Source organism: Anolis sagrei, chromosome 8, assembly GCF_037176765.1.
Source record: "Anolis sagrei isolate rAnoSag1 chromosome 8, rAnoSag1.mat, whole genome shotgun sequence".
Classification (NCBI taxonomy): Eukaryota; Metazoa; Chordata; class Lepidosauria; order Squamata; family Dactyloidae; genus Anolis; species Anolis sagrei.
Genome location: NC_090028.1, coordinates 30,033,775 through 30,060,871, shown reverse-complemented (window position 1 = coordinate 30,060,871; position 27,097 = coordinate 30,033,775). Strand labels below are relative to the sequence as shown.

General features: G+C 42.7%; 1 protein-coding gene across 1 annotated transcript in view; it reads left to right on the top strand.

Annotated features, from left to right (window-relative positions):
* Window positions 1-27,097, top strand: part of RHPN2 (rhophilin Rho GTPase binding protein 2) — a 66,197-nt gene that overhangs the window by 11,619 nt on the left and 27,481 nt on the right. Inside the window, exons 2-4 of the mRNA XM_060788072.2 lie at window positions 17,509-17,624; window positions 19,698-19,826; window positions 26,863-26,938. Of these exons, the coding sequence (XP_060644055.2) occupies window positions 17,509-17,624; window positions 19,698-19,826; window positions 26,863-26,938 (321 nt within the window). The remainder of the gene's footprint in view (window positions 1-17,508; window positions 17,625-19,697; window positions 19,827-26,862; window positions 26,939-27,097) is intronic.

The window sequence follows — 27,097 nt, the reverse complement described above, 5'->3', positions numbered from 1 at the left end:
GACAGATGGCCATCAATAATAATAATAATAATAATAATAATGTTGGAAGAGACCCCAGAGGCCATCCAGTCCAACCCCCTTCTGCAATGCAGAAAAAGCACAATCAAAGCCCTCCTGACAGATGACCATCAATAGTAGTAGTAGTAGTAGTAGTAGTAATAACAATAATAATAATAATGACAGAGTTGGAAGAGACCACAAGGGCCGTCTAGTCCAACCTCCTTCTGCCATGCAGGAAAAGCACAATCAAAGCCCTCCCAACAGATGATCATCAATAGTATTAGTATTAGTAATAATGATAATGATAATAATAATAATAACAACAACAACAGAGTTGGAAGAGACCACAATGGCCATCTAGTCCAATCTCCTTCTGCCATGCAGGAAAAGCACAATCAAAGCCCTCCCGACAGATGGCTATCCAATAATAATAATAATAATAATAATAATAATAATAATGGAGTTGGAAGAGACCCTAGAGGCCATCCAGTCCAACCTCCTTGTGCCTTCATGCAGGAAAAGCACAATCGTTCATTCCCCCCCCCCCCCACACACACACACACAGAAGCCATCTAGCCTCAATAATATTTATGATGATGATGATGATGATGATGGAGTTGGAAGGGACTGCATGGCCATCCAGTCCAATCCCCTTCTGCCTTCATGCAGGAAAAGCGCAATCAAAGCACCCCCAACAGATGGCCATTCATCCTCTGCTTAAAAGCCTCCACAGAAGGAGCCTTCAAGACAGAGAGTTCCCCTGCTGAACAGCTCTTCTTATGGTCAGGAAGTTCTTTCCAATGTTCTGGTGGAATCTCCTCACCTATAATTTGAACCCATGTCTCCTCCATTGAGTCCCTGTCTCCAGGGCAGCAGAAAGCAAGCCTACTCCCTTTTCCTTATGAGAGTGGTCTATCTTGTCTTTTTACCTTACAGCATAGATGGCAAATGGCTGCCTTGATAAAGTGATCCAAAACATTGAAAACACAGTCATACAAAAATGTTCTCCTTTAGCTATTTTGCTTTCCACTTCCACTTCCATTTCATTTTGCTGTACTTTCAGGGTGGATCAAGGTGTGTTTGAGATGTTTGGAAACTTGAGACTGGGGGAAACTCTCTAATCTGTCTTGATTTTGTTTTTTAAAAAAATTGGCAAATATAGGCAAGAGGTGAGAGAAAGAACACCTCAATCCCTGCAGCCCTATTCATCTCAGAAGAGATAGTTGAAGTATTAGTCACTGGTGTGACGTGGTTATAGGTACAGTAACTTCAACACAGTGTGCAAACACACTCCCTGACAAGTAGCGAGAGTTAATAACTTCCGTATTACTCAGTATCCATCGCTATATGGAGAGGAGGAGTGAGATTGGAGAGGAAAGGGACCGTTAATATTTATGATTAGTCGTCATGCAGGCAAGTGGGATGGGAAATATTATTGATGCTGATGCTGATGATCACACATTATTACAGAAGCCTAGAGTTCCAGGCAAACCAGAGATTTCATCAGGGAAGGGATCCAATGGGAGGTTTGTGTGCCAAACTTGGTCCTGATCTGTCATTGGTGGAGGTCACAGTGATCTCTGGAAGTGGGAGCCCAACAGAAATGGGCCACAAACATACTTGCCAACATACACACAAAAATACATGCATATGTTCATTTTATTACATAGATAGATAGATAGATATGTATGTATGTATGTTTATTGATACATTGTCACTTCACACCATGATCTGCTAAGAGAGGCAGATCAAAATTGTTGTTGTTAATGACTGAATAAAGTCAATATGGAAACTGGGTTGCTGTGAGTTTTCCAGGCTGTATGGCCATGTTCCAGAAGCATTCTCTCCTGACATTTCACTTTCATCTATGGCAAGCATCCTCGGAGGTTGTCTGTTCTGCTGGAACTAGGCGAGTGGGGTTTATATATCTGTGGGGTGTCCAGGGTGGGAGAAAGAACATGGCCAGACAGCCCAGAAAACACACAACAGCCCAAGAATGGATGTGTTAACGTCTGCTTTACATTTGGAATTCTTTGCAAGACAGAGAGGGAGCATTTCCTTTGTATTGTCGAAGGCTTTCATGGCTGGAATCACTGGGTTCTTGTAGGTTTTTCAGGCTATATGGCCATGTTCTAGAAGCATTCTTTCCTGACGGAAGAAGTCCAAATCAGCGCTAACACGTCTGGTCACCTTCTTAAGGTCCTATGTCACAGCAATAAAGGCGGCACAGAAGTAATTTCTTGCGGCCAATATTGCATCTGCAAAGAACTGTCCGGCTGAGCTATTCCGAGTCGTCAGAGGGCTGTGAAATCCGCTGAAAAGAACCTAGCATTTTCTTTCTTTTTCCTTCTTGTCACTGATGATATAGAAAGAGAAGGATCTCCATTTGAGCTCTGCCTTCTGAAAGCCTTTAGCCAAGACGCACTGATGTAAGCCAAGCTAAGAAACAGGTGTAAACATGCCTGTCACTGTATGTCTATCATGTAGCTCCAACATTCTTACCAGAGGGAATCCCACCATCAATCCATCTATTATGCCAGAAATCGGGGTGACAGGAAGGAGGACAAATTCTCCGCAGGTTTCCTTACAACAGCTTCTCACTGGGAAGATATGGAGGCAATTTCTGAATTGCAGCAAGAACTCCTCAAACCTGAGTAAAATGGATGTGTTTGCTCGCTTCTATTGCTTGTCTCCACTGTTTCTAGGTTTTATGTAACTATTCTGCAGCTGAGTGTGAGACGATGACATATTAATTATGCTGGTTTTAATGAGCCATTCGCTCTGATTCCTTTAGAATGCAGAGGGCAGAGCCGTATTATTTATCCCAAAATGGTTTCACTGGTTTCACTAGTCGGAGGACTTGCCATCTGAAGTCTGCTGTAAAGAAGTAAACCAAAACATCCATACGTTTGGAAATGCTATGCAAATCAATGCTTCTTTCATCCAATCTCTCTCTCTCTCTCTCTGTCTCTCTATCTATCTATCTGTGTTTCTTTTCTGGCCCATCTCCCTTCATCCCATTGTTTTTGGGTTATGGATTTAAGTGGCTACACACAAGCAGCGTACGAAGGCAAAAATACTTTCCCCATATGCTCCTTATGCCTTGTCTGCATGGTCTAAACCAGTGTTTCTCAACCTGGGGGTTGGGACCCCTGAGGGGGTCCCCAGGGGGTATCAGAGGGGTCGCCAAAGACCATCAGAAAATGCAGTATTTTCTGTTGGGCATTGAGAATCTGTGTGCGAAGTTTGACCCATTCTATCAGAATGCTCTTTGATTGGAGGTGAACTATAAATCCCAGCAACTGCAACTCACAAATGTCAAGGTCTATTTCCCCCAAACTCCACTAGTGTTCACATTTGGGCATATCGAGTATACGTGCCAAGTTTGGTCCAGATCCATCATTGTTTGAGTCCACAGTGCTCTCTAGATGTAGGTGAACTACAACTCCAAAACTCAAAGTCAATGCCCACCAAACCCTTCCAGTATTTTCCGTTGCTCATGGGTGTTCTGTGTGCCAAGTTTGGTTCCATTCCATTTTTGGTGGAGTTCAGAATGCTCTTTGATTGCAGGTTAACTATAAATCCCAGCAACTACAACTCCCAAATGACAAAAATCAACCCCCCCCCCCAACCCCACACATATTCAAATTTGGGTGTATCAGGTATTTGTGCCAATTTTGGTCCAGTGAATGAAAATAAATCCTACATATTGGATATTTGCATTGCAATTCATAACAGTAGCAAAATTACAGTTATGAAGTAGCAAGTAAAATAATGTTATAGTTGAGGGTCACCACAACATGAGGAACTGTATTAAGGGGCCACGGTATTAAAAAGGTTGAGAAACATTGAGATAGATAGATAGATAGATAGATAGATAGACAGTCAGATAGACAAGATAGACAAACAGATTAGATAGATTGTAGACAGACAGATAAACAATATAGACAAGAAAAATAGACAGACAGGCTAGATAGATTAGACAGATAGACAAGATGGACAGAGACTAGATAGACTGAGGGGGGGGGGGAATGGATAGATAGATAGATAGATAGATAGATAGATAGATAGGGAAGATAGCTGTAGGGCAGTTGTTGTAAGCTCCATGGTCTTAGAATCATTGAGTTGGAAGAAACCTCGTGGGTCATCCAGTCCAACCCCATTCTTCCAAGAAGCAGGAAAATCTAATTCAAAGCATCCCCAACAAATGGCCACCCAGACTCTGCTTAAAAGCCTCTCAAGGAGGAGTCTCCACCACACTCCAGGGCAGAGAGTTCCAGTGCTGAACAGCTCTCACAGTCAGGAAGTCCTTCCTAATGTTCAGGTGGAATCTCCTTTCCTGTCGTTTGAAGCCATTGTTCCACGTCCTAGTCTCCACGACAGCAGAAAACAAGCCTGCTCCCTCCTCCCTATGACTTCCCCTCACCTATTTATCCATGTCCCTCATCCTGTCTCCTCTCAGCCTTCTCTTCTGCAGGCTAAACATGCCCAGCTCTTTAAGCCGCTTCTCATAGGGCTTGTTCTCCAGATCCTTGATCATTTTAGTCACCAAGAATCCCACACTTTGTGTGACTGTGGGGCAGAACAGACAACTGCGTCATGCACAGGAAGAGTTGTTGGAAGCTACAGACAATGCCATTGCTGTTACCTGCTTTTGGTCAATGGATATTTTGACCCATTTTTATTAGTTTTATACTAATTTATGCAATGCTTTTGATGTGAAATCTATATAAATTAAAATGTAATGTTCGTTTGTGGGATTAACAGAACTCAAAAACTACTGGACGAACTGACACCAAATTTGGACACAAAACACCTAACAACCCAATGTATGTCCTTCACTCAAAAAATTGATTTTGTCATTTGGGAGTTGTAGTTGCTGGGATTTATAGTTCACCTACAATCAAAGAGCATTCTGTACCCCACCAACGATGGAACTGAACCAAGCTTGGCACACAGAAATCCCACGACCAAGAGAAGACACTAGAAGGGTTTGGTGGGCAGTGTCCTTTGGTTTTGGAGTTGTAGTTCACCTACATCCAGAGAGCAGTGTGGACTCAAACAATGATGGATCTAGATCAAACTCTATACGAATACTCAACATGCCCAAATGTGAACACTGGTGGAGTTTGGGGGAAATAGAATCTTGACATTTGGGAGTTGTAGTTCACCTACAATCACACATTCTGAACCTCACCAACGATAGAATTGGGCCAAACTTCCCACACAAAACCCCTATGACCACCAGATTCGGCCACAGCAACACGTAGCAGGGGACAACTAGTAAATAAAATATAAATAAATAAATTTTAGTCGCCCTTCTCTGGACACATTTCAGCTTGTCAACCTCTCCCTTCAATTGTGGTGCCAAGAATTTCAGAGGAAGGCTCTGGCAGGATCCCCTCTGAGTATTCCTTGCCTAAGAAAACTCTATGAAATTCACAGAGTTGCCCTAAGTTGACTGGTAACTTGGAGATGCGCATACCTATTCACAGAGGCAAAGTGGTTAATAACTCTCCTTGCTTAAGCAAACCTTTGTGTGGCTCAAAGTCTTTACTCTGTTGAGTGTTTATTTGTTCTGGAGGCCTGGCCATCGCTTGAGGCGGAACTGAATGCCTCACGTAACTTCAGAGGGAGGCACACCCACCTGGGCTCAACTTTGTGCACCTTCTTCTCTGTCCCATTAATGTGTCTCTTAGCTTATCAGCGTCAACACCCAGAGAATCAACTCGGATGCCTCATAGCCACTGGCCACTCTGATCGCCCCTATGGACAATAATTGAATGCACAAGGTTTTTTTCTATCTCACAATTGGCATTTCTTAGTTTGATAGTTTTCCTAAACAATTGTGTAAAAGAGAACTTGGGTTTTGGTGAAGATATGCCGGTTCTTCCTTGTTTCGGGGCAAGAGTTTGTTTGCTGTTTCCTTACTGGCTCAAAGCTCATTGTGAAGACGCCGATGCTGTCGCTTAGGCAGGGCTGATTCATTGTTCACTGCTTCAGGAACATGGACAATATGCGCACATAATAAATAAATATGCAAATATTTGCAGTAGGTTGGGTCCAGACTTAGTCATATAAAGAGTAGTCCTGCTGGAACCAATCATCCTCAGATGTCTCATGTCTTGATTTAAATGAGTATAACTCAAATATAACTAACTTTACTTAGTTGTTGTAGGTTTTTTCGGGCTATATGGCCATGGTCTAGAGGCATTACCTCCTGACGTTTTGCCTGCATCTATGGCAAGCATCCTCAGAGGTAGTGAGGATGCTTGCCTCACTTTACTTACTTAGTGAGGTGATCCCTCGTAGTCCGAGGATGATGGTCCTCCAAGGTCAGTGTCTTGGCGGTGGGTCCGTAGGTGACTGTGGAGCCCTATTCTTGATCTGCATGTTCTCCCGCAGTGAGGGCACTGGTTTCAGGTGGAAGGTGTTCCCAGACAGGGTTGGTTTGATGCACCTTCCTCTTTGCACATTTCTCTCTTTCGCCCTCCTTTCGTGCCTCTTCAAATTCTCCAGCACTGCTGGTCACAGCTGACCTCCAACTGGAGTGCGCAAGGACCAGGGCTTCCCAGTTTTCAGTGTCTATGCCAGAGTTTTTAAGGTTGGCTTTGAGCCCATCTTTCAATCTCTTTTCCTGTCCACCAACATTCCGTTTTCCGTTCTTGAGTTCGGAATAGAGCAACTGCTTTAGGAGACGGTGGTCGGGCATCTGGACAACATGGCCAGTCCAGCAGAGTTGATGGCGGAGGAACATCTCTTCAATACCGGTGGTCTTTGCTTCTTCCAGCATGCTGATATTTGTCCGCTTGTCTTCCCAAGAGATTTGTAGGATTTTTTGGAGGCAGCGCTGCATCTACACTGTAGAATTAATGCAGTTCAACGCCTTTCTTTCTTCTACACATTTAGTGATGTCCTTTTCTTCTCAGGGCAGACAAACCGCCATCCTCCAGAATAGTGTTTCTCAACCTGGGGGTCGGGAACCTTGCGGGGTTGTGAGAGGGTGTCAGAGGGCTTGGCAAAGACCATCTGCAAACACAGTATTTTCTGTTGGTCATGGGGGTTCTGTGTGGGAAGTTTGGCCCAAATCTATTATTGGTGGGGTTCAGAATGCTCTTTGATTGGAGGTGAGTTATAAATCCCAGCAACTACAACTCCCAAATGTCAAGGTCTATTTTCCCCAAACTCCATCAGTGTTCACATTTGGGCATATTGAGTATCCGTGCCAAATTTGGTCCAGATCCATCATTGTTGAAGTCCACAGTGCTCTCTGGATATAGGGGAACTACAACTCCAAAATTCAAGGTCAAGGCCCACCAAAACCAGTATTTTCTGCTGGTCTTGGTAGTTCTGTGTGCCAAGTTTGGTTCAATTCCATCACTGGTGGAGTTCAGAATGCTCTTTGATTGTAGGTGAACTATAAATCCCACCAACTATAACTCCCAAATGACAAAATCAATCCCCCCGCCAAGTCTACCAATATTCAAATTTAGGCGTATTGAGTATTTGTGCCAAATTTGGTCCAGTGAATGAAAATATACCCTGCATATCAGATATTTACATTATTATTCAAAAATGTAGCAAAATTACTGTTATGACGTTGCTACAAAAATAATTTTATGGTTGGGGGTCACCACAATATGAGGAAATGTATTAAGGGGTCACGGCATTAGGAAGATTGAGAATCACTGCACTAGATTGTCTGTCTGTGAGGTGGAGGCTGCTTTTTCATCAAGGCATATTCTTCAGTCCCCCATGCGCTGCATAAAGAAACAGAATAATTCAGAAACAGTTGTGTTGCCAAATGATCTGTTTGCCTTCCAGTCTGGGATACTTCTGTTGTATCCTCTTGACAAATTGTTATGCTCAGTCCAATTCTGCAAGTGGCAAAGAATGAATCTTAGGCATTCGGAGTAGAGCTCATCCTGACGTGGTTTTCCTTGCAGAGGGATCTCTTGGGAGTTTATTGGCGTTTTGTCAGAAGCGGAGCACACACTTTACGCACTCCAACAGACGGCCAAAGTCCATTGTTTCCGCATTAAATCTCACAAGACAGCTCTCCCAATTTGGCACAAAGGTGGATGGCCTATAATAAATACCCTTCATTCCTATCTGCAGATTGGAGGCTGTGGTTGAACGCATTTTGGCGGGGCTTGCTAAGGAAGGCTTGCTCTTTTGGGTTGTTGTAGGCTTGCTCTTTTGCCAAACCCAAACACAGACTGGCCTCGGTGTCTCCCTTGCTTTCTTCCTTCAGAATCAGCTAAAATTAGTGTTTATATATATGGGATGTGTGTGTGTGTGTGTCTATTTAAATACTCTATATCCAAGATACTTTAGACGATTGACCTATCGTTACTCTTTAATTAAAATAGAAATGGATGTAAGCCTTGTTATTTAGATATTGTGTGTGTGTGTGTGTGTGTGTACATACACATATAGTAAAGGGTTTCCCCCCTGACATTAAGTCCAGTTGTGTCTGACTCTGGGGTGTGGTGCTCATCTCCATTTCTAAGCCGAAGAGCCGGCGTTGTCCGTAGACAACTCCAAGGTCATGTGGCTGGCATGACTGCATGGAGCGCCGTTACCTTCCCGCCGGAGCGGTACCTATTGATCTATTCACATTTTGCATGTTTTCAAACTGCTGGGTTGGCAGAAGCTGGGGATAACAGCAGAAGCTCACGCCGCTTCCCGGATTCGAAGCTATGACCTTTCAATCAACAAGCTCAGCAGCTCAGCACTTTAACCCACTGCGCCACTGGGGGCTCCATAAACATACACATATACACACACAGATATATATATACACACACACACACACATACACACACACACAAACATACATATGGAGCCCCCAGTGGTGCAGTGGGTTAAACCACTGAGCTACTGAACTGGCTGACCGAAAGGTCAGCGGTTCAAATCCGGGGAGCAAGGTGAGCTCCCACTGTTAGCCCCATCGTCTGCCAACCTAGCAGTTCGAAAACATCCAAATGTGAGTAGATCCCTCAGTACTGCTCCAACGGGTAGGTTACGGCACTCCATGCTGTCATGCCAGTCACATTATCTAGGAGGCATCTATGGACAACGCCGACTCCTTACCTTAGAAATGGAGATGAGCACCACTCCCCAGAGTCGGACACGATAGACTTAATGTCAAGGAGAAACCTTTACCATTACTATTGTTGTTGTTGTTCATTCGTTCAGTCGTTTCTGACTCTTTGTGACCTCATGGACCAGCCCATGCCAGAGCTCCCTGTTGGCCGTCACCACCCCCAGCTCCTTCAAGGTCAAGCCAGTCACTTCAAGGATACCATCCCTCCATCTTGCTCTTGGTTGGCCCCTCTTCCTTTTTCCTTCCATTTCCCCCAGCATCATTGTCTTCTTTAAGCTTTCCTTTCTTCTCATGATGTGGCCAAAGCACTTCATCTTGGCCTCTACTATCCTTCCCTCCAATGAGCAGTCGGGCTTTATTTCCTGAAGTATGGACTGGTTGGATCTTCTCGCTGTCCAAGGCACTCTCAGAACTTTAATTCCAGCACACAGTTCGAAAACTTTAATAATATTCTCTGCTAAAGTGGGGGAAGAGGAAGGGAATGGCGCATCTTTTTCTCCAAGTGACTTTCCTTTTCCACGAGATTCTCCAACCATTTCCTAGCAATTGTGGGTCATTTACCTGTAATTTCCTTAACAAAAGAAATGTTTTACAATGTTGTCAGAAGGCTTAGGGCAGAATCCAGCCATTCTCTGGAATCCTTTCAGAGTTCCCTTTCCAGCTTTAATGGTTACCTTTCCAGCCTTACAGCGCTGAGGGTGTTCCCTGACAAAGTACTCTTATTGTTCACAATTAAAAACTATTGGGTGCCCCTCTAGCCATTTTCCTTAGGAAGGAGGAAAGAACTCTGGAGAAACAATAGGTAAACATGAAAAGGCTGCAAAGTGAGGTCTGGAGGAAAAGGGATTGTCTCCTAAAAGCTTCACCTTAAAGCAGCCCTATGATCTAAGTCAGTGGTTCTCAACCCTCCTAATTCTGCAACCCCTTAATACAGTTCCTCATGTTGTGGTAACCCCCAACCATAACATTTTCGTTACTACTCCAAAACTGTAATTTTGCTACTGTTATGAATCATAATGTAAATACCTAATATGCAGGATGTATTTTCATTCATTGGACCAAATTTGACACAAATACCCAAATGCCTAAATGTGAATGTTGGTGGAGTTGGGGGTTGATTTTGCCATTTGGGAGTTGTAGTTGCTGGGATTTATAGTTAACCTACAATCAAAGACCATTCTCAACTCCACCAACAATGGAATTGGATCAAATTTGGCACACAGAACTCCCATGACAAACAGAAAATACTGGAAGGGTTTGGTGGGCATTGACCTTGAGTTTGGGAGTTGTAGTTCACCTACATCCAGAGAGCACTGTGGACAATCAAAGACCATTCTCAACTCCACCAACAATGGAATTGGATCAAATTTGGCACACAGAACTCCCATGACAAACAGAAAATACTGGAAGGGTTTGGTGGGCATTGACCTTGAGTTTGGGAGTTGTAGTTCACCTACATCCAGAGAGCACTGTGGACTCAAACAATGATAAATCCGGACCAAACTTGCCATGAATACTCAATATGCCCAAATGCGAACACTGGTAGAGTTTGCGGAAAATAGACCTTGACATTTGGGAGTTGTAGTTGCTGGAATTTATAGTTCACCTACAATCAAAGTGCATTCTGAACTCCACCAATGATGGAATTGAACCAAACTTGGCACACAGAACTCCCATGACCGACAGAAAATACAGGAAAGGTTTGGTGGGCATTGACCTTGAGTTTTGGAATTGTAGTTCACCTACATCCAGAGAGTACTGTGGGCTCAAACAATGATGGATCTGGACCAAACTTAGTACGAATACTCAATATGCCCAGATGTAAACACTGGTGGTGTTTGGGGAAATTAGACCTTGGGAGAGCCATTCAGCAGTGGAACTCTCTGCCCTGGAGTGTGGTGGAGGCTCCTTCTTTGGAGGCTTTTAAACAGAGGCTAGATGGCCATCTGTCAGGGGCGCTTTGAATGCAATATTCCTGCTTCTTGGCAGGTGGTTGGACTGGATGACCTATGAGGTCTCTTCCAATTCTATGATTCTATGATTTGGGAGTTGTAGTTGCTGGGATTTATAGTTCACCTACAATCGAAGAGCGTTCTGAACCCACCAACGATCTTTGGCGACCCCTCGGACAACACCTCACGACCCCCAGGTTGAGAAACACTGTTTAGAAAGAGATTCATATTAGGTTAATTATTTTTCTCTCTTCTAGCATTAGCTTTGAAATAGGTCTGTAGGTCTGAATTTTGGGTCTTGATTTGTTGTGGTGGTTATTGTTGTTGTTGATTATGATGTAAACACCGTGAGTCAGTCTCCCCATTACGTAGAGTGACCTTCTGCTCAAGTAGTTTGGCAAGCATAATCTTTCCTGGAGGTGATGGTGATGCAAGTTGGATTCTCTTTACACATAAGTTCTGAAAATTATTCTTGATGAAACCAGTATTATTTTTTTTGCAAACTCTTTCTGGTAAGACTTTTGAGAAGGTCACTAATCTGAGCGGTCAGACCTGAGCTGCTTCATCCTGATCCTTCAGGTGCATGGAAGTACAGTCTCTTCATAGGAGCGTGTCTGAAAGCACAGTGATGTCTTCGCAGTGTTAACATCATTCAGAATAGAAGTCTCAGCCTAGGAGAGAGTAAACAGCCCCAGCAGCCTTTCCCTATCTGGTATTTTCCAGATGGGAATGAACTGCAGCACAGCAAGAAGGATACAGAGTGTATTCAAAACATCTCAAGGGTCCCAGGCTGAAGTAAGAGGCAAGGAGTTTCCATATGTATTGTTGAAGGCTTTTTTGCTGGAATCATTGGGTTGTTGTGAGTTTTCCAGGCTTTATGGCCATGTTCCAGAAGCATTCTCTCCTGACGTTACGCCTGCAGGCATTCTCAGAAATTGTGAGGTCTGTTGGAAACTAGGAAAATAGGGTTTATATATCTCTGGAATGATGTCCAGGGTGGGAGAAAGAATTCTTTGTCTATTGGAGGCAAGTCTGAATGTTGCAAATGACTACCTTGATTAGCATTGAATGGCCTTGCAGTTTCAAGGTAAGCAAACTCTAAAATCAAAACTAAAATCATTAGGAAAAACTACCTGGCTGTGAGAGCTGTTCAACAGTGGAACTCTCTGCCCCAGAGTGTGGCAGAATGGGGTTGGACTGGATGGCCCATGAGGTGTCTTCCAACTCTAGGATTTTATGATTCTATGAAAACACTAAACAAAGAACAACACTCAAAAACAGGGGAATTCTGGAAAAGAAACAACCAGGGCCAGATAATCACCTTCCAACAAAGGATTATCCAGGCAGTAAGCAGCTGGACCTTTAAACTGCAGGACCATTAAATGCTAATCAAGGCAGCCAATTACCTGCCTCCAGCAGACAAGAGTTCTTTCTCCCACCCTGGACGTTCCACAGGGATATAAACTCCACTTTCCTAGTTCCCACAGAACACACAACCTCTGAGGATGCCAGCCATAGGTGTGGGTAAAATGTCAGGAGAGAATGCTTCTGGAACATGTCCATACAGCCCAGAAAACTCACAGCAACCCAGTTTCCATATCGACTTTATTCAGTCATCATCAACAACAATTTTGATCTGCCTCTCCCAGCAGATCATGGTTGGAAGTAACAACATAATAAAATACATATCTAATCTATCCATCCATCCATCTATGTAATAAAAATGAACATATGTATGTATTTTTGTATGTATGTTGGCAAGTATGTTTGTGGTACATTGCCTATGTGCTCCCACTTCCAGAGACCACTGTGACCCTCACTGATGACTGATCAGGACCAAGTTTGATACACAACCCCCCCCCCCCCACATGAGCAATAGAATAAACTAGTGGGGTTTGAGGGTGATTGACCATGGATTCTGGGAGTTGTAGTTCACCCGCATCCAGACAGCACTATGAACTCAAACGACAATGGATCTGAACTAAACTTGGCACTCATGCCCATTATGGCCAACTTTGAATACTGTTGGTGTTTGGAGGAACTGCCCTTGAATTTGGGAAGTTATAGTTCACTCCCATTCCAAAGAGTGCTGTGAACCCAAACAATGATGGAACTGGACCAAACTTGGCACTCGTACCCATCATGATCAAGTTTGAATACTTTTGGGATTTGGGGAACTGCCCTTGAATTTGAGGAGTTACAGTTCACTCCCATTCCAAAGAATGCTGGGAATCCAAACAATGACGGATCTGGACCAAACTTGGCACTCATATCCACCAATACATACTAAAACAACTAATGCATAATTTAAAATCAGTGATTTAAGATTCATAATTTAAAATCATGTGATTAAACCTTTCGGAAGAGACTGCTCTTTAGTGCTATTTTGCATATTCAGTAGCTGCGAAACCTCTTCCAGCAAGTCATTCCACAATCTAGGAGCATCTGAAGAAAAAGTCTCCTGGGCGACTGACCATTGCCATTCTTGTCCAGGCTGAATGGAGGAAATGGCCTCCAGATTACTGGAATGTATATGGGGTGGATTATATGAGAGGAGGAGGAGGCAATGCCAGAGGCAACCTGCAAAAGTAATAACAATTCACACTTTGCCTGGGAACTAATTGGCAGCCAGTGGAGTGATACTCATAAAGGCTACTATGATCTCTCTTTGATTTGCCACTGGCTAATCTGGCTGCCATGTTTTGAACTCATTTGAGTTTCCAAATTTGGAACAGAGGTAGCCCAATGTAGAGTGCATTGCAGAAGCCCAGCCTCCAGGTTACCAGCGGGTTCCCCGTGCCATAGTTTAGGGCAGAGCCTTCCGGCCATTTCATGTTGGTGAGACACTTTTTAGACATGCATCATTTTGCAACACAGTAGATTTTTATGAGATACGTTGTGTCCCCATACAATTTATTATTTCAATTTATTTATGAGTTCGTATATCTTATAATGGGTTGGTTTAAACTCTGGTTTGCTACTAAAACTGAATTACTGTGTCTATCCATTTTGGAATTGAGGGTGAACTGCAATTCCAAAAATTGTGGGCCAATCACCCTAAACCCCACCAGTATTCAAAGTTGGCCATGTTGGGCCTTTGTGCCAAGTTTGGTCCAGATCCGACATTGTCTGGGTTCTGGGCTCTCTGTATAAGATTGAACTATAACTTCCATATGCCAAGGACAATCATACCCAAACTATGCCTGTTTGTTCAGTTGGCCATGTTGAGTCTGTGTGCCAAGTGTGGTTGAAACTTGACATCGACTGGATTCAGGCCTCTCTGGATAAGGGTGAACTACAACTCCCATATGCCAAGGACAGTCACCCCCAAACCGGGCCTGTATGCAGAGTTGGCCATGTTGAGTCTGTGTGCCAAGTTTGGTCGAGCTCCATTGGTTCTTTGGATAAGGGTGAACTACAACTCCAAAAAGCAAGGTCACTTCCCACAAACCCCTGCAGTATGTTCAGGTAGGCATGGAGCTTCTCTGTGCTAAGTTTGGTCCCAGTCCATTGTGGAGCTGTATTCTTGATCTGCCTCCTCTCCCGCAGTGAGGGCATTGGTTTCCAGGTGGAAGGTGGTCCTGTTCGGGGTTGGCTTGACACACCTTGGCATGTTTCTATCTTTCGCCCTACATTCATGTCTCTTCAAATTATACAGCACTGCTGGTCACAGCTGACCTCCAGCTGGAGCACTCAAGGCCAGGGCATCCCAGTTCTCAGTGTCTATGCCAGAGTTTTAAAGGTTGGCTTTGAGCCCATCTTTAAATCTCTTTTCCTGTCCTCCAACATTCCATTTTCCATTCTTGAGTTCGGAGCAACTGCTTTGGGAGACGGTGGTCAGGCATCCGGACAACGTGGCCGGTCCAGCAGAGTTGATGGCGGAGGACCATCGCTTCAATGCTGGTGGTCTTTGCTTCTTCCAGGATTTTTTGGAGGCAACGCTGATGGAATCGTTCTAGGACTTGCATGTGACATCTGTAGACTGTCCACGTCTTTCAGGCATATAGCAGGGTTGGGAGGACAATAGATTTATAAACAAGCACCTTGGTATCCCTACGGATGTCCCAGTCCTCAAACACTCTCAGCTTCATTCGAAAAAAAAGCTACACTCACAGAGCTCAGGCGGTGTTGAATTTCAGTGTCAATGTTGACATTTGTGGAGAAGTAGCTACCAAGGGAGCGGAAATGGTTAACATTTTCTAATGTTACACCATTAAGCTGTATTTCTGGCATTGGAGAGGGATTGGTTAGTAACTGCTCGAAGAGCACTTTGGTTTTCTCCATGTTCAGTGACAGGGCGATTTACAGTGTCATGCAACTGATGCAACTCTTTCTGCAAACTGAAACTATGGTCCTGAATGTGTACATCTCTTGTATTTAAAATCTAATTTCAAGGCGCAGTGTAAAACTTTACTACTTGAAAGGAAAAACTTCTGCGGAGTGTGGTGGCAACTAGGCAATTATTTTGTCATTGAACTAAACTGGGCCATTATTTATGAGCTGCGTTCCAAGAAAAAAAAAACACAACTGAGGTCACAATCATCCTGAGTTATCTAAGATTGCGGTTTAAGGACACACTGACATGCAAAGTGGTTTCATTTGTGGTACACTTCTTCCAGAAAGAGAGAAAAGAGCCTGGTACATTGGACAGAATTGATTTATGTAATAATAGACACCAGGATTGCTTATTTTAAAGGCGCCTTCATTATTTCTAAAATGTAGACAATAGAATGTGGCGGATATATGCTTTAATGTTTTGGTGACACACTATTTTTTACCAAAGGGCAAGCCGAGAAAGACAGCAGCCTTCTCTTGACATACTGGTTAATATTTTGCTCTCAGGTTGTTTGTTTTTTTCTGTTTTCTGATGCAAGTAGATAAGCAGGATTTGGAAACATTGCCCTTTTGGACTACAACTCCCAGAATGTCCTAGCTGACATAGCTACTCACCATGCTGTCTGCAGGATTTGGGAAACGGTAGTACAAAACAGCAATCTTTACAATCCTTTGCTTGTAATTTGCTTCCACCGGCCACCATATGTAAGGAATCTATCTATCTAAGCCAGTGTTTCTCAACCTTCCTCATGCCAGGACTCCTCAATACAGTTCCTCATGTTGTGGTGACCCCCAACCATAACATTATATTCGTTGCTGCTTCACAACAGTAATTTTGCTACTGTTATGAATCGTAATGTAAATTTCTGATATGCAGGATGGATCTTCAGTCACTGGACCAAATTCCGTACAAATACCCAATATGCCCAAATTTGAATACTGGTGGGGTTGGGGGATTGGTTTTGTCATTTGGGAGTAGTAGTTGCTGGGATTTATAGTTCACCTACAATCAAAAAGTATTCTGAACCCTACCAATGATAGAATTCAACAAAACTTGGCACACAGCACTCCCATGACCAACAGAACATACTAGAAGGGTTTGGTGGGCATTGACCTTGAGTTTTGGAGTTGTAGTTCACCAACATCCAGAGAGCATGGTGGACTTAAACAATGATGGATCTGGACCAAACTTGGCACAAATACTCAATATGCCCAAATGTGAACGCTGGCGGAGTTTGGGGGGAAATAAACATTGACATTTGGTAGTTATAGTTGCTGGGATTTATAATTCACCTACAATCAAAGAGCATTCTGAACTCCACCCACGATGGAATTGAAGCAAACTTGGCACACAGAACTCCCATGACCAACAGAATGTACTGGAAGGGTTTGGTGGGCACTGACCTTGAGTTTTGGAGTTGTAGTTCACTTACATCTAGAGAGCACTGCGGACTCGAAACAATGATAGATCTGGACCAAACTTGGCACAAATACTCAATATGCCCAAATGTGAATGCTGGTGGAGTTTGGGGGAAATAGACCTTGATATTTGGGAGTTGTAGTTACTGAGATTTACAGTTCACCTAATTTCAAAACACATTCTGAACCCCACCAATGATAGAATTGAGCCAAATTTTCCACACAGGACCCAGATGACCAACAGAAAATACTGTGTTTTCAGGTGGTCTTTGGCGACCCCTCTGACACCCCCTTGCAATCCACCCAGGGGTCCCGACCCCCAGGTTGAGAAATGCTGGCCTATGTTCTCCTTTTGGGCTCCTTTCACAAATCTGTAAAGAAATCAGGCATTATTAGCTTCAGTATTATGTTCAAACCTGGGATTATTCAAATGAGTCAGGGTCATACACGGCCTTTAAACCAAGGTTTGTTTTTGGCTTATATGGAAAGCAAAGAATTCCCAGTTCTGGCTTTTGTGAGTGTGACTAATAGGTTGTTGACAAAACTAGAGATAGAAGCAGGGTCTGCAACAATGCATTGCAGTGTGGAGTGGTTATGCTCATGCCTCCGACTGACTAGTTGGAAACTCTGGTTATTTACAACACAATTCTGGCTATCAGAATTTGAGGAAAGAAATGTGTTTCTGTATTGCAGGGATGCAACCCTCTTGCAGAGACCGGGCGCAGCAAATTGCAGAACCAAAGAGCCGTCCTGAACCAGCAGATCCTGAAAGCGGTGAGGATGAGAGCGGGCGCTGAGAACCTCCTACGGTATGTTCCCACCGTCTCCATCCCTTCCCGTCCATCTGTCTGTCCTCCGTCACAAAATGTAGCCTTGGTTCTCTTTAACAGGAGCAGGTTCTGCCTCCCAGCCAGTTGCCCCTTTGCTCTCAGTGCCTTACTCAAAACATGGCAGATGGAAATCTTGGATATGTATATGTGTATATCTATATGTGTGTGTATCTGTATATGTGTATGTATGAGTATTTATGTATACTTGTGTATATATGTATGTCAACCTATGTACAATATGTGTATGTGGATATGGATAAGGATATGGATATATGTGTATATGTATGTATGAATGTGTATGTGTATATGCATATGTAAACATGTCTGCAGTATGTGTATATGGATATATGTGTTTGTGTATATCTCTGTGTATATATGTGTATGTGTATGTATGAATATGCATGTGTATATGTGTATGTAAACATATGTACAGTATGTGTATGTGGATATGGATAAGAATATGGATATATGTGTTTGTGCATATCTGTGTGTATATATGTGTATGTGTATGTATGAATATGCATGTGTACCGTATATGTGTATGTAAACATATGTACAGTATGTGGATATGGATAAGGATATGGATATATGTGTATGTATGAATGTGTATGTGTATATGCGTATGTAAACATGTGTGCAGTATGTGTATATGGATATATGTGTTTTTTTATATCTGTGTATATATGTGTATGTATGAATATGCATGTGTATATATGTATGTAAACATATGTACAGGATGTGGATATGCATAAGAATATGGATATATGTATTTTTGTATATCTGTGTGTATATATGTGTATGCGTATGTATGAATATGCATGTGTATATTTGTATGTAAACATATGTACAGTATGCGGATATTGATAAGGATATGGATATATGTGTATGTATATATGTATGTGTATATGCATGTTTATACATATGTATGTGAATATATGTATTTATACATATTATGTGTATATGTCTATGTATATATCTTTATATATGTATGGATGAATGTATGTGTATATGTGGATGTAAACATGAGTACAGTATGTTTATATGGCTATGTGTATATGTATTTGTGTATATCTGTGTGCAAATATGTGTATGTGTGAATGTATGACTGTGTATATATGTGTATGTATACATATGTGTTTATACATATGTGTGTATATGTGCACTTATATATTTTTTTATTTATAGTATTTATATTCCACCCTTCACACCCCAAAAGGGACTCAGGGTGGATCACAGAACATACATATGCGGCAAATATTATACATATGTATGTGCATATGTGCATACATGTACACATGTATATTTGTATGCATATGGGTATATTTGTATGTGTGTATATGTGTATGTTTATGTATGTATTTATCTATGTGTATGTATTAGTATGTGTATATCTGTATGTATGGATGTTTATAATTACTGGCGATATTTTTTAGTGGTAATATTTATCATGCCAAATCTTTAGAAAGTTTATTGGTTTTAAATAGATTGAATTCATTTATATTGGCCACAAATTGGATATGGACCAATGCTTGAAAAGGCATGTTGCATCAACATAAGGATGGATAAACTTGGATCCTCCAGGTATTTTAGACTTCAACTGTTAGGAATTGTGAGAGTTGTAGTCCAAAACACCTGGAGGGAGGGCTCAAGTTTGCCTGAGTTACCGAGATCCCTCATTGAGAAGACTTGCTCTACAGCTTTGAAGAGGAAATGAAATACTTTCTTTTGCAACTGTCTCAAAATGATCTCAAATCATCCATTTCCTACACGAGTACATTCCGTCATTGTTCATTTTCCTCCAACAAAGAATTGCGTAATGCAGGGGCCCCTAGTCTTGCCTGGAAGCCGTTCCACATCATTTACTTTGTGTGTGTTTTGGCAACAGACCAAGTCAATTCTGCAACAAGGATTTTGATATCTTAAAGCAGGTTGGGGAGAAGGGTGTCTTAGAAATGTAGAGAATGTCAATAAAGGCGCTTTCGGGCTCACTCTGCAATAAGCCTGCTGTTCTCAAAAACACTCTGAGAAGTGCGCATCCTTTCCTTTTGGCAGGGCGACAACCAACAACAAAGTGCGGGAACAGGTGCTTCTCGAGCTCAGTTACGTCAACTCCGACCTGCAGATTTTGAAGGAGGAGCTGGAAGGGCTCAACATCTCCGTTGAGGTCTATCAGAACACAGAGTAAGTGGAAAGAGAGTTACTACTACATTGTTACACCACATGGGCTACGTAGAGCAAAGCTTCTCAAACTTTTCTTGTAGGTGACACACTTTGTGGACCTGCGTCCTTTCACGACACGGCCATTCAGTTTTACGAGCAAACTGAAGGTTAAACCAACCCCTTTTATACAGTACATAATATGTATGTAGTAGTTTCATATTATCTTTACTGTTTGAAATTTCTCCTTGACACTTCTTATGTCCTACAGTTGATTTTGTTTCCACAACACAATTAAATTCTCTTATACTTCCTTCTTTGCTTCCATCCTGGGCTTCTTCCTTATGCAGATAAACAGCTTCGCTCTCACAGAGATTTCTCTCACAATGAACTTATACTGGAGCTTCTCACAGTAGCTTTTTACACAGCAGCAACTTATACTGGAGCTTTAAACATGAGGCTTTACACACGAGACCTTCAACCTGGGGCTTCTTTCAACGAAGCTTCTCACAGCAGGCCTTTTCACATTCAGCCTTCTCATAGACTAAGGCTTACCTCACCGACTGAGACCTTTCTCCCACTGAGGTTTACCTCAAACTGACTACTACTAAGCTACAGACACACTTGCTTATATTGAACTGCAGCTTTTGCATCTATTTAACCCCTTCGATACTTGACTCACATTTTTGTAATCAAAAATACCTAGTTAATTTTTAATATTTCTGACAGATTCTTGCATTGTTCCCTCTATAGCTGCTCCATGGGGTCCCTCACAAACATCATAGTCGAACAGAGGATATGATCGAGAGAGAAAGTGTAGATAGGCAGACAGACAGATAGAGATAGAAAGGATTAAGAGAGAATGATTTATGATTGGTATATCATAGAATCCTAGAGATGGAAGGGAGCCCCAAGGACCATCCAGTGTAACCCCCTTCTTCCTGCCATAAAGGAAGACACCATCAAAGCCCTTTTGACAGATGGCCATCCAGCATTTCTTTAAGAGAAGAAGACTCAATCACACATCATCCAATGAAATGCTGGTGAGATTGTCCGAAATATTAAAATTAATTAGGTATTTTTAATTACAAAAATGCGAGTCAAGCACTGAAAGGGTTAAATGTATGCAATGATTCAGCAAAATCTGCAGTTTTATATAAGCAGGTGTGGCTGTAGCTTAGTAGGCTTCTGTGAGAAGGCATCACAGAGGGAGGCCTTAAATTGTGAGGGAAGGCCTCAGTGTGAGATAGGCCTTAATCTATGAGAGAAGGCTGCACAGTGTGAGGTAGGCCTTGGTCTGTATGAGAACGCCTCAGTCTGTGAGGTAAGCCTCAGAATGAGAAGGCCTCGTGTAGTAGAAGGCCTCGTGCAGTTTTATATAAGCAGGTGTGGCTGTAGCTTAGTAGGCTTCTGTGTTAGTTTGCCCCAGAGGGAGGCCTTAGATTGTGAGAGAAGGCCTCAATGTGATATAGGCCTTAATCTACGAGAGAAGGCTGCACAGTGTGAGATAGGCCTTGGTCTGTATGCGAACACCTCAGTCTGTGAGGTAAGCCTCAGAATGAGAAGGCCTCATGTAGTAGAAGGCTTCGTGCAGTTTTATATAAGCAGGTGTGGCTGTAGCTTAGTAGGCTTCTGTGTTAGTTTGCCCCAGAGAGAGGCCTTAGATTGTGAGAGAAGGCCTCAGTGTGAGATAGGCCTTAATCTACGAGAGAAGGCTGCACAGTGTGAGGTAGGCCTTGGTCTGTATGAGAACGCCTCATTCTGTGAGGTAAGCCTCAGAATGAGAAGGCCGCGTGTGTGAAACTCCAGCGTGAAGGTTGAACTTTATTTGTGTTATGGAAACCTTATTTTTGTATATAGTGCAACCATGTTATTTTACTACAAAGAGAAGCCTCCTAAGGAAGATATAACATTGGTCTGTGTGTTTTTGTTCTTTTTATCACTTTGGGCTATTGGTGCTGGGTCACAATGCCGTTAATATATATTAATGGGGAAGGTCTTTTGTTAATAAGCCCACTCACCCAACAGAGATGGCCATCTATCTGGAAGACTTTGACTGTCTTTATGCCTGGCCAAAGGGTTGGACTGGATGCCCTTTGGGAGCCTCTTCCAGTAGGGGGGAGAACTTTTAATGTGACACACCTCTGGACTGCAGGCAACACACAAGTGTGTCCCGACACATGATTTGGAAACTTCTGACTTAGAGGGCCAGCCTCGAAATAGTGCATGGAACGAAGTGGATAGTGGTCCTAGCTGTTGACTGAGGAAAGGTATTTAAAATAATGAATCCTGATGCTTTCTGAATAGGTGGCTTTAATGGGGAGTGGCCCAGTGACAAAAGGCCAATTTTTCCTGCTCAAAGTCAATAATCTGCTCAAAGCCAACAATCAAATGGAGGATAATGTGTTGTTGAAGGCTTTCATGGCCCAGGAGGATAGATTTGCACTGCAAAGTTTCACTGCCAGGTCCCAGGCAAATGTAAACCCCATTCCCCCCCCCCCCTCCCCAAAGTAATTTGTCCCTTTCATTTCATCGATTCCCCCACCCGTGACCGAAATGGATTTGGCACCTCTCGTAAAGTTCAGGCCCATTGTTTCAGACGGAAATAGTTGAGGTTCAAGTTGCAACAGACCTCAACCGGTGGCAGCTTATGGACTGGAGCTGTGATCCAAATGGAGGAGTTGGCTTGTAGCAGTTCTGTGCAGAAGAGCTCCTTGCTGTCAGTGGAGAGGATATGCAGCTCAAAGCAAATCAGAACTGGGTTGTTGTAGGTTTTTTCGGGCTATATGGCCATGTTCTAGAGGCATTTTCTTCTGACGTTTCACCTGCATCTAAGGCAAGCATCCTCAGAGGTAGTGAAGTCTGTTGGAACTAGGAAAATGGGTTTATATATCTGTGGAATGACCAGGGTGGGGCAAAGAAGTCTTGTCTGCTGGGGCTAGGTGTGAATGTTTCAACTGACCACCTTAATTAGCATTTGATGGCTTGCCAGTGCCTGGAGGAATCTTTTGTTGAGAGGTGATTAGATGTGCTGTTCCTGGGGTTATTTGGGGCACTAATTGCATTGGAAAGGCCGCATCAGCTCTTGTTTCTCAGATATGGTTATCATGATTATTTATGGGCAAGCTGATGGTGACTGGTAGATGGCATACGTTCTGGATCTCAAAAACTACAGCTGGCATGTGGAAACTGGTGCCAGGTGTAGTTTTTTTGGAATAAGCAGGAAAAATATATATGTTGGAAACTATGATGATTGAATTAAAAGTTATGCCTCCACCTTCATAACTCTTCAACAGATGGCAGTACTGGTATGCGGCAGGTACTGGCTTGTTCAGTAGACTCTTCTCTACAGTTCCATTTTGGTGGGAAGCCTTAGCATTGAACGGTTGTGTTGTTAAAGTGTGAAGTATGGAACTCTGCGCAGATGGTCGGTCAATGTGACTTAAGCATCGTGCAGTCATTGAATTATTGACAGCAGAAGGTGTCACCCCAAAGAAGATTCATCAGAGAATACAAGCTGTTTATGGTGATTGTGTTGATGTGAGTACTGTGTATAGTTGGGCGAGTAAGTTTAAAGATTTTGAGGTGGGAACATCTGACTTGTGTGACAAAGAGTGGGACGTACTGTGACAGCAACCCCTGAGTTTCACAAGCAAAAGGTTGACAGATTGATTCAGGACGATCGTTGTATCACTCAGAGAGAAATTTCAAGCATAATCAGCATTTCACAAGAACGTATGGGTCACATTATTGCTTTGCTTGGCTATCGGAAGATCTGTGCACGATGGGTACCCAGGATGCTGACGCCTGAAATGAAAGCACACAGACGTGAAATTTGCCAGGAACTCCTCTCGCATTATGAGAATGAAGGTGATGCCCTTCTCCATTCAATTGTAACAGGAGACAAAACATGGGTACAGCATTACGACCCAGAGACGAAGTGTCGATGGAATATCGACATAAAGACTCGCCCCAGAAAAAGAAATTCAAGACACAGCCCTCAGCTGGAAAAATCATGGCAACAGTGTTCTGGGATTCAGATGGTGTTATCCATGTTGATTTCCTTGAACACAGAACAACAATAAATTCAGAGTGTTACATCACAACACTGCAAACTTTGAAACGACGGCTAACAAGGGTCCGAAAGGAAAAGGGAAATGTTTTCCTGCAGCATGACAATGCCAGACCACACACTTCACATTCCGCCACAGCAGAACTTCAGAGACTGGATCTCACCATCGTACAACATCCTCCATACAGTCCAGATTTAACACCGTCTGACTTCCATCTGTTTCCGATAATGAAAGAAGATTTGAAGGGACATCATTATGCTTCTGATGAAGACGTCGAGAGAACTGTGAGATGCTGGTTGTGGAAACAGAGTGTTGACTTCTTCCGTGACGGCTTCAGACATGTATCCAATTGACTGGTGATTATGTGGAAAACTGAGTAGTGGTAGTTAAAGAGCACATTCTAAGGATTATTTCTGCGTTTGATTTATTAAAATATTCCCATCCAAACCCAAGTAACGAAGGGGGAGGCATTACTTTTCATTCAAGCCTCATAGATAAGTGGAGATTTATATACAAGGGGTATTTTTAAAATAAGGTCTATTTTGTTGTAGACACTAGTAGTTTGCGAGCATACCGCAATGAACTCCTGTCTGTTCAAGGCAATGAAGGATTCCCCCAGACAGGAAGCAGCCAGGCTTTGAAGCTGCAAGGCTACTCAGTGCTAATCAAGCTGGCCAATTGCAGCACTCCCACTTGCCTCAAGCAGGCAAGAGTTCTTTCCCCCAGCCTGGATATTCCACGGATATATCAACCCCACTTTCCTAGTTTCCATCGGACCTCACAACCTCTGAGAATGCCTGCCACAGATGCGGGCGAAACGTCAGGAGAGAATGCTTTTGGAACATGGCCAGACAGCCCAGAAAATTCACAACAACCTGATGTATTCGACTCCTTCAGAAGCAGCTCCCAAACATTCAGCTAAAAGGAGACTCAACAGTCCCATATGGACGTGTTTTGGTTCTTGTTTCTTTAATCAGTTGTTTAAATGGCTTTTATTTATATACAAAACAACAGCTACAAAGTACCATATCTGCATAACTCAAGGAGGACACAAGAATAAACCTGGAAGAAAGGCATCCTCCTTGTAACAAAAGAGCTCGACTTGCATAATTACAAAGCCTTAATGAGGCTCGTGGCTTGCCCTCCAGCGTGGATTCAGGGACGTTTCGCAGAGGGCGAAGTGACTTGCTTATTGTACCTTCCACACCCCAGGATGAAGCTGGCATTTCAAATAGTCGCAAAGAGCAATTGAATTCCATTCTGCATTCATCTTTGAGTTGGCGGAAGTTCCAGTGCCCATGGACATTTGTGCACAAACCTAGCAACATAATAAATCAAGATGAATCATGTGGGAATGCCTTAAACCAACAAGAAAGGGGGTTCGTTCCAATGTCTTTGCTAATGCTAGGGATTTGTTTGGCCCTTCATTCTGTTTTTGGGCTTTGAAGGAGCAGTCTGTTTTGGAATAATAATGATAAGTTTTGTAACTTGTTCCTGTTTAGAACGGTTGTCAGTCAGTTGGCTTCCTTACCATTGAGATGCATAGAAAAGGCAAGGGAGATTGAGAGAAAGAGGAGGCAAATACTAAAGTATTGTATTGTCGAAGGCTTTCATGGCCGGAATCCATGGGTTGTTGTAGGTTTTTCCGGGCTATATGGCCATGTTCTGGAGGCAATTTTTCTCCTGACGTTTCGCCTGCATCTATGGCAAGCATCCTCTCCAATTTCCGTGTGTCTTGGAACAGTTTCTCCCCATAGAGATGTTCAATGTATTGTCGAAGGCTTTCATGGCCGGAATCCATGGGTTGTTGTAGGTTTTTCCGGGCTATATGGCCATGTTCTGGAGGCAATTTTTCTCCTGACGTTTCGCCTGCATCTATGGCAAGCATCCTCTCCAATTTCCGTGTGTCTTGGAACAGTTTCTCCCCGTAGAGATGTTCAATGTATTGTCGAAGGCTTTCATGGCCGGAATCACTGGGTTGTTGTAGGTTTTTCCAGGCTATATGGCCATGTTCTGGAGGCAATTTTTCTCCTGACGTTTCGCCTGCATCTATGGCAAGCATCCTATGCTTGCCATAGATGCAGGCGAAACGTCAGGAGAAAAATTGCCTCCAGAACATGGCCATATAGCCTGGAAAAACCTACAACAACCCAATACTAAAGTACTTTGGAGAACACAAAACGTTCCCGAGAGAAGACTGCAGATTGACTGCTGCATCTTTCAATGTTGCATGGAAGAAGAGATGTCATCGTCGTTGCTTGTTATTTGGTTGTGTGACAAGCAACTGACAGATACACAGATTGTAACAATGAAATCTATGGGGACACAACATATCTCATGAAAACTTCTCCTTTATATACTTTGAAATACTTAGGGAATTCCTCGTCCCACCTCGTAATCTAAGTGTTGGAACCCAGATGCCTTAAAGAGCCAGACACAGGAGTATGTCCAAAACAATAGTTTATTAAAGCAAAACAAACAAGACTCAGAGACACTTTCTTCAGTGCCTCAGGTCAAACTCAAAGATTGCAGCAATTTCTAGCTTGTAAATCAAATTTAGTCAATAATCCGGATTAAACTGGCTTGTGATCCCACCAGTTCTTTGTGGCAGGCAGATGGTATTTGTTGCACAAGTTCCAATGAATCATCTGAGCAACGGTGTCATGCCTCTGCCTGTAGTCTGTCTGCGCGATCTTCTTGCAGCAGCTCAGGATGGGATCTATTGTTTCATCTGCTTCCTTGCAGAGTGTACATTTGGGATCTGTTGTCGACTTTTCAATTCTGGCTTTGATGGCATGGGTTCGAATGGCTTGTTCTTGGGCTGTCAGAATCAGATGGTTATTATTATTATTGTTATTGTTATTATTATTAAAAATAATTTTATTTATACCTCTTCGTTTTCTCTCCACAAAGAAAACTTAAAGCCAAAGGAAAGAATGTACATTTTATTTTTAAAAACTTATTTAACTTTCTTTATTTTAATACAGGCAGGCTTTCAGCATTCCTCTGATCCCACTTGGCTTGAAAGAAACCAAGGATGTTGACTTCTCTGTCCCTCTGAAGGTACAGTATCTTAAGATGTAATCTATATAAATAAAAATGTAATGTTCGTTTGTGGGATTAACAGAACTCAAGAACCACTAGGGGAATTGACACCAAATTTGGTCACAATACACGTAACAACCAATGTATGTCCTTCACTCATAAAAACACTGAAAAACA